The sequence below is a fragment of the Protomyctophum bolini genome, assembly GCF_963924005.1.
Source record: "Protomyctophum bolini genome assembly, chromosome: 6".
Classification (NCBI taxonomy): domain Eukaryota; kingdom Metazoa; phylum Chordata; class Actinopteri; order Myctophiformes; family Myctophidae; genus Protomyctophum; species Protomyctophum bolini.
Genome location: NC_137867.1, coordinates 35709802 through 35722363, shown reverse-complemented (window position 1 = coordinate 35722363; position 12562 = coordinate 35709802). Strand labels below are relative to the sequence as shown.

The window sequence follows — 12562 nt, the reverse complement described above, 5'->3', positions numbered from 1 at the left end:
TTCTGGCTTTGTGTCCATTTTAAATACAGAATGTATTTAGGCATGCACATAGATGTTTTGTGGAGTGGGATAAAGGACCAGACAGTAGTTATTTTTCATTAATTCTCACAAAACTTAATGGTTTTCTGCTGCATTATATGGACACCAGAACATGAGTACCAGTGCAGAACATACATCTGTATGAGTCTGACATCGGCACCGAAAAAACAATTAAAATCATATTTGAACTGACCTCCCACCATGACAAGCAAGCATTTTGGAATGTAGCAGTTGAGTCATTTTCATTTTGTTTGACTCTGTTCAACAGATATATATTGTGAAAATGGAAGATCTACAAGCTCAGTCACAATCCACAATGCCTCAAGTTGCGTGTCATTGTGACTGAGCTTGTCGATATTGTAGCTATTTTCAAAATGATTACCTCATTATTTGACCAATTTGTATAGTTTAATTTTGAAGCAGTATGCTTAATGCTTCTTAGTATTAAAAATATTGACCCCAGATATCTGGTGACCCCTTCAAATCATGTGGACCCGGGACCCCTAGCTACCCTGGGTGTCCCGACCAACATGTTGAGAACCACTGCTCTCTACCGATAACCGACGTCCGAACCGATACCGACCCAAGTTGCAACGCGGCGGGTGCGGTGCCAGTCACTGCAGTCAGATAGTTTGTCCCTCGCCAGATGCCGTACGTACACTACACGTCAGAAGAAAATAACAGACAGAGCTCCTTTTCTAGTTGCTAAGAGACAACATGGCTTTTACCTTATATTCTCTTATTCAGGCGGCGATTCTGTGTGTAAACGCCGTTGCTGTGTTGCACGAAGAGAGGTTTCTTAGTAAAAGTAAGTACCTGCAGTGCTCGTAACGTGATAACTGATATGCCTGAAGTGCTTTGCTGAAATCTTCTAAAGTTAAGCTAACGTGACGCTAGCTTATGGGCTAGCAACTCAACCAATGGATGAGTTCAACCCACATACTTTTAGCGATTACACATCTTTTTTATTATGTTTTGGTAGTGCGAAATCACAATTCCAATTTAAAGTACATAAACGAGACATCTTTAGGCTTGCTTTTAAATCCTCTTTAGGAGACCTTGTATCGAACTGTACTTTCCTGTGATTTTGTTTTGCAAACTGCTAATAACAAAAATAATGAAACAAAAAAACGATACAGTATAAATGCTTGTGTATGAAAAATTAGGGCATTTTCCAAATCGCTTAAACAAGTTGTCACAACAAATTACATTTGTTGCACCTGGTACTAATGTTGTATTGTTCACATTGATGGTGGCTGGTCACATTTCTGTAATGAAACAGTATGTACGTTTACACCTATTCATGCTGATTATTTTCTATGTCTCCTTCCATCTTAGTTGGCTGGGGTGTGGACCAAAGTGTTGGAGGATTCGGTGATGAACCAGGCATCAGAGTTCAACTCATGAACCTTATCCGCTCTGTCAGAACGGTCATGAGAGGTATGCTGTTTACTAACTTCACTCACGCACGCATTTACAGCACACACACACACACACACACACACACACACACACACACACACACACACACACACACACACACACACACACACACACTCTCTCGCTCTCTTTCTCTCTCTCCCCCCCTGTCGCTCTCTCTCTCTCTCTCTCTCACACACATTATGAAACTTACAATACATTAGTTATTATATAGTAGGCTATGTCTCACCTATCTTCAGCTCTGACAGTAAGTTGTGCATGAAGACTCCATGGTCTTCTCGCACAGTAAGGATTCCAAATAACCATTTGAAAGTCCTGTCAGAAAACGTGTTTTAGTCAAATATCTCCACTTTTGTTCTGCTCGGCTGTCTTCAGAACTGCCAACATCTTTGCTTAAAATCACTTTTTCCATGTGTCTTCTTCCTCCACCACAGTGCCCTTGATAGGAGTGAATACTGTGGTTATCGTACTGCTACTGCTGTTTGGCTGAGTGAAGACGACATTAGTGGAAGCTAGCAGACACAACCACATCGACAGCTGACGGCGAAGAATATTTGTGTGACCTCAGGAACACCTGTACATAAAGAAGACTGACTTGTACGCACACAAAATATTAATACATGTTCAGAGTCGAAGTCTATAAATCACTCCTTTTGCAATGTCTCGTCAAATCCTATTATGTACAGTGACCGTACAGTCAAGTCCAGCCATTCAAATTAAGACCCTACAACTTTTTGGGATGGTTACATTTTTCAGACAAATTCAATGCATTTACACTTTCATTGTTGAATAAAAAAAAAGTTATTCAAGCAAACATGAAATGCTCTTTAAAACATGTTGATTAAGTGAGCACTTACTATGAGACCTAGCAGATCATGTCTGTGTGTCTGTGTGTCTGTCTGTCCCGCTATCCAAATATGGAGTGTGTTGCATCAGCAATCACTCAGCTCCATATATGGGCACAAAAGGGGCCAGGTCCACTCAGCTCCATATATGGGCACAAAAGGGGCCAGGTCCACATATACAGTAACAGCGGGACAGACAGACATGATCTGCAGGGTCTCAGCTGCGTTCGCTTCCCGCGTTTGCGCGTCTTACTGGTATATGTTATGTATAACAAATTATTAGAAAATAGCAGGTCTACAAGCTCACAATGTGAGCTTGTAGATCGACTATTTTCAAATTTAATAGTGGTTAATGTTATTTTCATTATGTTTTGTAATAATGAAAATCTACAAAGTAACGTTTTCAAATAATTACAATACAATTATTATAATTGTATATACACAACAGGTAACGGGATAGGTGAGCACCTCTGTGTTAAAGTGGCTATTTTTGTCTTCCAAAATATTAAATAAATACATGATTAGAACATGTTTAAACATTTGACAATTAAGGTCTAATAGTTACGCGTAAACAAGAAGTTGAATGATACTTTTAAGTCTCATGTACCAATACACAAATGTGATGAGGTCATCACATTTGGGCAAGTGGCTATATGGCCGTTTTTACCCAATGAGTGTTTTTTGTGCAAAAAATATAATGCTTGGAATGTTCAGAATCATGAATAACCCCTAGTTTGACATGTCACATGCTACTTAAAGCATAATTCAAATGTTCAACCCCTGAATTTACCATGATCCAAATTTCTTATTATAATCAATTTTTCATATCTTATTTGGATGATCATAAAAAACCTTTAACGATTACTATTGCAATTTATTTTGGGTCACGCCCCTTTTATCTTAGAATGACTGGCCTACTAGATTCGTTTTGTCTGAGTTGGGTATTAGGCGAACGCACTTTGTTTGTCCTAGTACACGTCCCGTTACTGCCGCAAACAAAACATGGCAGCATTAAATAATATTGCGTGTAACTGTAACGCACGGAGCGGCGTTATTGTTTCGCTTGCTGCATGTTCCATTTATTTATTCTATAAGCACATTTACTGCGCTCATAAACTGCTAAAACGTAATGTGTACAGCAGTCAAACGCTTCCAAGCTCGGTGTATCTCGTCATCAAGTACTTGACCATGGCCACTTGTAGGAGGAGGGCTGGTGTCTTGTACACAAGGAATGGAATGTGTGAAGTTGCTTACACTGTCCTCAACTGTAGGTACGTAAACTACTTGAACTTCCAATGAGCTTTTCTTTTTTATTATTATTTTAACAGTTTGCAGAATTACAGTACATTTCACAACTCAATACAAAAACTGTTAACTGAGTGGACGACACCATAATTTTTTTTTTTTTTAAATGCCAATTTGAGGTGCCCACTCTTCCTTGGTTGTGTGATCCCCACACCTATACTACCATTCAGATTATAGGCTACCTACCTTGTGCAAACTTGCATTTTATGTTAACATGTTATGTTCTGTCAAACCTTATGAACTAAATCCTACTCCAAATTTTCAAGGCTTGAGATTGGGCAGCTGAGGCGGTGGTGTGATGCAGCAGGCTATGGCTGGGACTACCCCGACAGTGAATACAGAGACATCCCACTGTGCTTCCCTGAAGCTCTCTGTCAGCGCCTGCTGCTCATGGTCCTCTGTGACGACAACTTCAGGTTGAGTCCAACAGGTAAAAGATAGTGCCTACTGCAGGGGCTTCTCAAAGTGGGTGCTGCTGTGAGTCTGTGACACAAGTCCAGGCCTAGGCCAAGGCCTACACCAAATCTCCTTGTCAAAAACAGACGAATCTACAAGCTCACAAAAATTGTTGATCTACATTGGTGAATGTTCCCCCCCAGAATAGGGATGCTGGGGTTCAAGGGATTAAATGTCTAGTATAAAGTTATTTTCAAGCAGTCCTAATGGGAATAATGAAGAGGATCCAAGGCACTTCAGTGAAGTGAAAAAAGCCTTTATTGTAAGCTTTAAGGCATGGCAAAGATCATTACACAAAAGGGAGGACCAACACGTTTCGGCAATCAGCCTTTGTCAGGGTCCTATAGTTATGACGTGCAGCAAGACGTCATTATATAGCGACCATCATGATTGAAAACACTTGACAACAATCAGTGTCACTGTCAGTAATAAGTGTCAGCACAATAAGGGCTGTATTTTGCGTGTCTTAAGTACCAGGTCTTATTCCCTAACTTGAGTAAACTAAAGCCCTGGAGGCGTGATCAATGCTCTTTGGCCACTCAGAATAGCCAAATGGCATTGATCACGCCTCCAGGTCTTTAGTTTACTCAAGTTAGGGAATAAGACCTGGTACTTAACCCATTCTGACCGGGCACCCATTTTGGTGTTAGCATCATGTTATGCTTTACCTATTGAAAAATAGCAGATCTACAAGCTCATATCGCGCCACCGAGTGGCGCGATACGAGCTTGTAGGTCTGCTATTTTTTAAAGATTCGAAGAACGACTGACATTTTTAGAATCTGATCTCAGGTCAGAATGGGTTCATCAGACCAGTGTGTGTCCAGTGGAAACCTCGTATGAATCTGATCTCAGGTCAGAATGGGTTAAGACACGCAAAATACAGCCCTAAATGTCATAACATCAATGTCTGCACATTAAAATCTACATCATAACAGTTGTGTCCATACAGTTTCAAATACAGGGGTATCAAAACGACGAGTTTTGTAGAAAATAAAAATAAAAAGACACCAGCATAAAGTTGTAAACAGTGTGTGAGGAGGAGGAAACCTTTTTAGAGAAAAGGGGAAAATTCTATTTTGTCATTGAGACCTGGGAAGTTTGTGGCTTTCAGGGTTATAATCCAGAAGGTTTCTCAATGAAGCAACTGCTTTAATCTATCACCGCCTCTCACAGTTTTAGGGATGAGTCCTAATGGGAACTGATCGTTTTCCTTGTAACATAATGTATCTTAGTTGGAAAGATTTATATGTAATATGTATGGTAAAATATGACATAAATGAAAGGTGCTATAAAGTAGCAATCTGGCACTGGGGAAGCATTGCACTTGTTTACAACAGGGTCCACCCTTTTCAATTAATCAGAAAATGACCTGAGACAACGACTGGTCTACTGTACTGAACCATACCACCTGCTTACTTAAAGGACCACTTCACCACTTTTCAACCTATCTTCATACAATAGGTCCTCACTAATAATCATGATAAAATTGCACGATGTTTTTCTACTCAGTCTGTGTCTCATAGGAGGGCTGTGGGCAGTTTAGAAACCGTCTTCCAATGACATCATCATTAGGCAGATTATTTTTTTAAACAAGATTTCTTTACAAAAACGTTTAGATTTTCATTATCGTGAGAACGATGGCTTCCATTTTCGCATTGCAACTTTTCAGGACTAGAAAGCCTGCAGTTTCTATTAGCTTGGATTCCCCATCGATGATGTCACTGGAAGATGGTTTCTGAACTGCCCACAGCCCTCCTAAAACAATTGCGCCATTTTTTCATTATTATTAGTGAGGACCTATTATATGAAGATAGGTTGAAAAGTGGTGAAGTGGTCCTTTAATGTAATTGTAAATATGAGCTGGAACACAATATGCACTGTCAAGTGCATATTGTGTTGTTCTTGTGCCTGGTAGTGCTCGGTGTACCAAAATCTTGAGGCAAATTTGAAACTTTGCATATACTGTATGGGCAACAAGGAAAGCTTATTTTGTATTGTTTTTTCCCCATTCTATGTCATTGATTAACTAGGTCTAATCCGTGTGCGCCAGAGCTTGAAAACCCTGCAGCCAATTGACGAACTGAAGAAGGGTCCGTTCACGCTGCAGGTCCGAGTCCTGGGGTACGAAGTGGTTGACGGCGGGGTGGAGGTAGACGTCTTCCTCTCTGCCTCCTCCCGCTCCGGTCAGCCAGTGTGGGAGAGTGTAGTGACACTTCTGTCCACAGACAATGAGGACAGTGACAGTGAGAGTGAGTTATATTCAGTGCAGAATTGTAGGATTGTTATAAACAATTAGTTGTTACTTTAGAATAGAAATTAACCCATTAAGACCTGAGTCTAAAACCGTATTCTGCTAAATATTATGTTGCTATACAGGATAATGGCAAGACCAAAATAGAAATGCCAGCTTCAAAGTAGATTCAATCATCTAGGGCTAAGAAAGAGCAAGTAAGGTATATGTTTTTCTGTCTGCTCATGTCTCTCTTTGTTTTGACAGAAGAATGGCCTGACTCAGGCAATGTAAAGACTAGGGTACAGATGAGAGTGCCTGGGACAGCAGGGCTGACATGTGTCTGGTCCTTCCTCGACGACCTCCCACACTACCTCCTCACAATACCAGCCAGACTCTTCGGCTACAGATGCTGGAGCTCTCCCAGTGTCTGGATACTGTCTGTCTGCCTGGCGGAAATAGAGAAACATAAAGGTACACTGCATACATTGTTTTGCAGATATCCTGGCCTGCACAGTTACTAGTGAATGCTCTTGTGCTGATTAGTGCAGCAATAATACTCCACACTAGGGAAGGGGCGATATGACAATTACATTTCACGATTATTGTGGCAAATATATCACTATAATTAAAATGCTTAAAACTTAAAATGCTATGCTTATGCCTTTGACCACCCCCTGTGCCAGCATCCATATTCTGGGGGAACATAAGCCAAAAATAGCAGATCTACAAGCTCACAACATGTTGCATTGCAACATATTAAATATATGATGAGAACATCTGATATGTCCAAATGTTACATTTTTACTTTATTTTCTAAATGTTATACATTTCCCTCCCCTATCATCATGTTTGTTGTTGTGTCCAACTGTCCATTGTCCAGACCTTTATTTTAATTATTTAATCCATGTACAGATTATTGCTTTTTTCTTCACATTATACTGTTTAGACTGAGGATACTTTATGTATTGCCTTGTGTTTCCCTTGCTTACTGTAAATCCCTCTGGATTAAGACCGTCTGCTGAATGCCTAAATTGTTTCATTCATTTTATCAGGGACCGGAGCCATCAGAGCCCCCATCTTTGTCACAGCCCAGTTTAAGGAGCCCCTTTCAGTACCAGGCAGGGTGGAGATCACTTTCTGGGGGACCACACCAGAGGAGGGCCTGTCTTCTTCCCAAGGAATAACTTTCCAAATGGAGCAACACAAAACCAGGTTACCTAACATGACGGGATTCATCAGTAGCGCTTCTTGAATAGTGTTTATCATTTTGTTCAGTTATATCAGAAGAAAACATTTTGCAATGAGTTATTTCTGATTAATGAAAGATGAGTTTCAGGTTTACTGTTAATTCCAGTATAGATCAGTAACTGGGCTTTACTGCTCGTGTTTCATTCCATTTCACCATTGCATAATTAACAGTAAATACTGTTGCAATATAATCTCTTTTTTATTATTAATATGATATTCTGAATTTCATATTATCTGTACTGGGAAAATATACTATGTCAAACAGTGTACTATAAGCTGATGCAGACCGAGTCCTTACAGGGACTGGAGGCTTCTGAATATTTGATTCCTTTTATATTCCTGTTTTACAGCTTTCATGTATGTGAAAGTATTTTCTTCTGTATTATTTATTGTACTACAGTACATTCAGTGACATGGCTCTTCATGCTTCCTTGCACAGAATCAGAAAGAGGAAGATGGCTCTAAATACGTCCTGCAACGTGCAACCTCCTATTGTCAACTCAAATCAAAACATCACTTTTCATACACATTTCCCTAGACAGGAAATGTATATAGAAATGAGTTGAGGTGAACCTCAAATGACCCATTGTCAGTGTTCTGACACTGTAGATCCTTGACTGACTAACCAGCGGGCTCTTTCTGCCTTGTTCCGCCCTGGTTCCACCTTATTGTTGTTTATGTTGAATTTGTTAAAACATTCAAAAACATTATTTCTGCTGCACCTGAGATGTTTCTTTTTATTTGGACCATGTTTAAAATAAGAATTAATTGAATACATTGAATATCCGTATGAAGCAACTGGAAAAACCTGTTTATTTCAATGGTAGTGGATGGAGAGAAATTATTTTTGTCCAACCAAGAAACAGCAACCAATCGGTGAGAAGAGGGTCACAACCACAGGCGGGACTTGACAAAGGGTCAATTGGAGATAACATGCGTGCCCATATCTCTGAAAACACTTGAATGCAATTAGCAACCCCTTCCCCAATTTAGGGGATGTCACCCAATTAAGCTTGCTGTATTGGTTTAGTGAGAGCGATCGGCATGAAGCATTCATGCATTCATTCATACTCCCTCGATACATCAATGTTGTGTTTGTGCATTATGAGATGTAAGGGCAGGAGGAACGGCTGGGAGGGAGGGAACACTTATTGGGTGTGGGGTAGCCTAGGTAGGGACTGAGTGGGCTTGGAACTGAAGTGAAAGAAAAGCGTCTCCGTCTGTGTAGAATCAATCCACATCATCGGAAAAGTCGAGCAGAGTTCCATCTCCTGAATTCATACGGCTGCTCGCTCTGTTGATCAGTCGTATCATGGGATCTACGTGACTACAAGCCTCCTCTTTTGATCAGCTGTATCATGGGATCTATGTGACTACAAACGTAGTAGGCGTCATCTATTGGTAAGCATTTTTCTCTGATATAATTCTGTGATATTGTTGGAATATTATATATATAATATATATATATATATAGTGGAATATTATGAACACAAATTTGATACAATGACTTTTTTCAGTATGGTGGGTTGGAGCAGGAATATAATGGATAATAATAACACTGATTTTATTCTACTTTTTGTCAGACTACTGACAGACTACTTTATTCTACTTCTTTATTTATTTCTCTTTTTGTGCATTTCTGAATTGCATGGTTCAGATTAGAGCTACTTGGGAGTATATTACCAGAGGGTACCACAATGGGCCACACTTGGGCTAGATAAATTAAGATGGTCGTCGGATGCAATTAATGTTAGATTGTGTTGAGGTGAATAATAATCATGAACACCAACTCTTTACCTAGTTGTTAATTCAATGGCAGAATTGAATTACTGCCACAGTTTGATGTGATCATGAATATAAGTACAGGAAAATGTGAATATCTATTGTCCAGATTAGAATATATTCAATAGTTTATTTTTAAATGCAAGGGTCAGTTTAGACCAGCCTCCTCTGTAATTAAGTTCTGCTCGATCACTATAAAAATCTGGTGTCAGTTTCGACACAATGACAAGATATGCACATACAGTAGTAACTTGCAAACCAAAAGCATTAATGCAACAACTGTTTAACCGGAATCCATTTTTCATCTATTGTTCCTCATACACTGTTTCATCATGAGCGTAAATTTGTGCCATTATTTATTCATGGGGGCCTGATTCTGTCATGCATAGCAGTTAGTCAAGTGGAACAGGGGTGTTACTACTGTAAATGGAATTACAGTCCTTCGAGGGTGTCTGAATTGGCAAATGTCTTCATTTTCATAAGTCATGATTCTAGTCCTCTGGTTTTCAAAAGTAGGGGTCACGGCACCCAAGGGAGCCAACTGGAAACAAGAGGTAATGGGAAAGAAAAAACTAAGTAAAACGGTAGTCAGTATGGCCACAGTTGAGGAACAGTATCATTTTTTCATTGTGATGCAATTGATCTTACATGAGTGAATATTATTGTTTTAAGATTTGTATTTTGTTTTAAATAAAATGTTTAAAATTATTGTGGGGATGAGCATATCTGACGTGTCTTTGCTAAATTTAGAGTGAATGTTCCTAGATTCATTCATTCATGTAATTTTCAGTTGTGTGTGCGACCCGTGCGTGTGTGTGCGTGCGTGCTCTCGGTGCTCAGAGATGGAATGGGTGGAAGAGAGACTGAGCCTACTTCACTTTAGAAGACATCGTTTCCGCTCCTTTGGGATTTGCAGTTATTTTTTAAAGGAGCAGCTTGATTTATTTACGCTATTCTAAAAGGTAGACGCTAAAGGGCAGCATGTACTCACTTCACTACACTGCAGTTTAAGTTGTTCTACAGAACACATTTGACCTGCTGTTTCTTTGTTGGTACAATGTTCAAATCATGTTTTTTTATAGGCCTACATTAAGATAAGATCTTTATTTGTCACTGTATGAGACGTACAACAAAACTTTGTTTAGTGCATCCATACAAACAGAAAAAACACAAAAAGTAACACCGTCATAGTCAAGTCATCACAGTCTGTTGTTAATATATTGTCAAAAATCAGATTATTCTCTGATCCAAAACAACTGTCACAATGTGACGATAAATCATAGCTTAGTTTAAACCGCTTTCTTGGGCATGGCATTTTACAGGCACACATTTTCAAAACATTTCAACATTTGAAATCTTTTGTGAGCTTGTAGTCGTAGATCTGTAATTCTTAACATCCTGCGACAAAATACAAAAATATAGGGCTATATACAGGTCTATCTCAATTAATTAGAATATTTTGTAAAAGTTCATTTTCTTACGTAATATAATTCAAAAAGTGAAACTTTCATATATTCTCAATTAATTGTGCATAAAGTGAATGAATAATGAATGTTTTATTTTTCTTTCTACCCTGATCAAGTTCAGCAGAACAGCAGGGTAACCAAGGAACGGGGAAGCCCATCAACCATCTACTTCTTCCCCGCAGGGGGCAGCAGAACGCAGGTCTACAATGACCTGATGTATCCACACAACACCTGCATCACCATGGAGCCTGGCTCACACACCATGAGGTACGAGGTTGGCAGCAGAGGGAAGGCGTCTTGTGGGTCACACATGGCCTCTAATGGGAAAAGCCAGAGGGAGAACCTCATAGACCACCAGAACTCCACAAAGGACTCCTCGTGGATGCTGGACTCCAGCAGCCAGGCGTACTCTGGCCCAGAGGACACCTCCACCACAGACCCTCACGAGACCCTGACGGAAACCTCGACGCTGACCTTTGTAGACACCCACACCATCAACGAGTCGGAGCAGGGGAGCCCCGTCCTTCGGGGGACGGCGCTGGCGGAGGGAGGGGCCTCGGGGCTGCTTTACGTCAAGGAGTTTGTGCTGATCGACGACGAGGACGACGAGGACATGTCCCTGAGGGAGAAGACGGTGACGGACGTGTCGTCCACAATGGACGGGAAGGCGGCGGACCTGGTGTGCGGGAGGCTGTTCAGCGCCTCTAGCGGCTCGCTGTCCGACTGTAGAGACGTAGAGACGTCCCCCATCGAGGCCCCTCCCACCAGAGTGGCGGGGGCAGTGCCCAGAAAACAACAGCACTGCTGCTGTTCTTGTGCCATTCTATGACCCTCGGAGCAAAGATACTGTACATGAGACATGACTAGGGTCACTTGCTTCAGTCCTATATCTGACTGTCCCATCACAGGATGTGATATAGTAGGATATATGATCGCTATAGTTCAAGAGCAATTATTCTTTACGAAAGAAGCTCAGACATTCAAGTCCATACTGTAAAAGAAAAAGGATGGACCTTCCATAAGGAAGGGACTGAACACAGAGATGGACAACTTAGCATGATGCATTCCTGTTCGGTCCATCCTTTTTTACAGTTTATTTGCCTGACACCTACAGGTTTATGTGCAGGAGTCCTCTTTGTGTGTGTGTGTGTGTGTGTGTGTGTGTGTGTGTGTGTGTGTGTGTGTGTGTGTGTGTGTGTGTGTGTGTGTGTTATATATATATATAGGTATCACTATCTCATACGACAAAGCACTAAACCTCCATTGTTTTGGACATGCTGTTTTCCATCATAAACAAAACAAAAAGGTTCAGTCTGTAAATCAGCTGGCATAAGCAATCATTTGTTGTCGAAGCACCTTTGTAAATGCTGTGCTCATATTGAAAATGAATTGTGTGTGTGTATAGGTGATGTGCTTATCTTTTTCTTTTGGGAAAATCATTTTAAGTGTGTTCACGATACATGAATGATGAATTCTGCTGTAACATCGTTGCAATAGACCTTTTCCTCCAAGTCTTTTCTAACACATCTAAGTGATTGTTTTAATATTCTCACATTCAAAGGCTTTAATTAGATTATTGTCAAGAAGACCTAAAACTATAGACTTAAAAGTCTCCTGTAAAGTTTTGTTTAATGGTTGCATGTACCTTTATTACTATGATCTTATAGTGATAAGATAATAAAAATAAATAAAATAAATAGTAATTTAATGAATTGACTAGGCTCCATACAATCTCAATTTGTACCC

General features: G+C 40.2%; 3 protein-coding genes across 5 annotated transcripts; all 3 read left to right on the top strand.

Moving 5' to 3' along the window:
• Positions 1-700: 700 nt before the first annotated feature.
• On the top strand, positions 701-2300 carry ier3ip1 (immediate early response 3 interacting protein 1). The gene is made up of 3 exons (XM_080765329.1): positions 701-847; positions 1378-1479; positions 1914-2300. Exons 1-3 carry the CDS (start codon positions 757-759, stop codon positions 1967-1969), a joined length of 249 nt encoding a protein of 82 aa, XP_080621455.1. The 5' UTR covers positions 701-756; the 3' UTR covers positions 1970-2300.
• A 1024-nt stretch (positions 2301-3324) lies between these two features.
• Positions 3325-8600, top strand: LOC308317334 (uncharacterized protein). 2 transcript variants are annotated; one of them, XM_080766263.1, is made up of 5 exons: positions 3325-3595; positions 3896-4059; positions 6118-6330; positions 6585-6791; positions 7373-8600. In XM_080766263.1, the coding sequence occupies exons 1-5, from the start codon at positions 3327-3329 to the stop codon at positions 7570-7572; spliced, it is 1053 nt and encodes a 350-aa protein (XP_080622389.1). In that variant the 5' UTR covers positions 3325-3326; the 3' UTR covers positions 7573-8600. The 2 variants fall into 2 exon arrangements, with proteins under 2 accessions (XP_080622389.1, XP_080622388.1); XM_080766262.1 differs by having other exon boundaries at positions 6118-6336.
• A 9-nt stretch (positions 8601-8609) lies between these two features.
• Positions 8610-11955, top strand: LOC308317335 (uncharacterized protein). Of its 2 annotated transcripts, none has more exons than XM_080766265.1 (2): positions 8610-8969; positions 10938-11955. In XM_080766265.1, the coding sequence occupies exon 2, from the start codon at positions 11031-11033 to the stop codon at positions 11643-11645; it is 615 nt and encodes a 204-aa protein (XP_080622391.1). In that variant the 5' UTR covers positions 8610-8969; positions 10938-11030; the 3' UTR covers positions 11646-11955. The 2 variants fall into 2 exon arrangements, with proteins under 2 accessions (XP_080622391.1, XP_080622390.1); XM_080766264.1 differs by having other exon boundaries at positions 10933-11955.
• Positions 11956-12562: the final 607 nt, after the last annotated feature.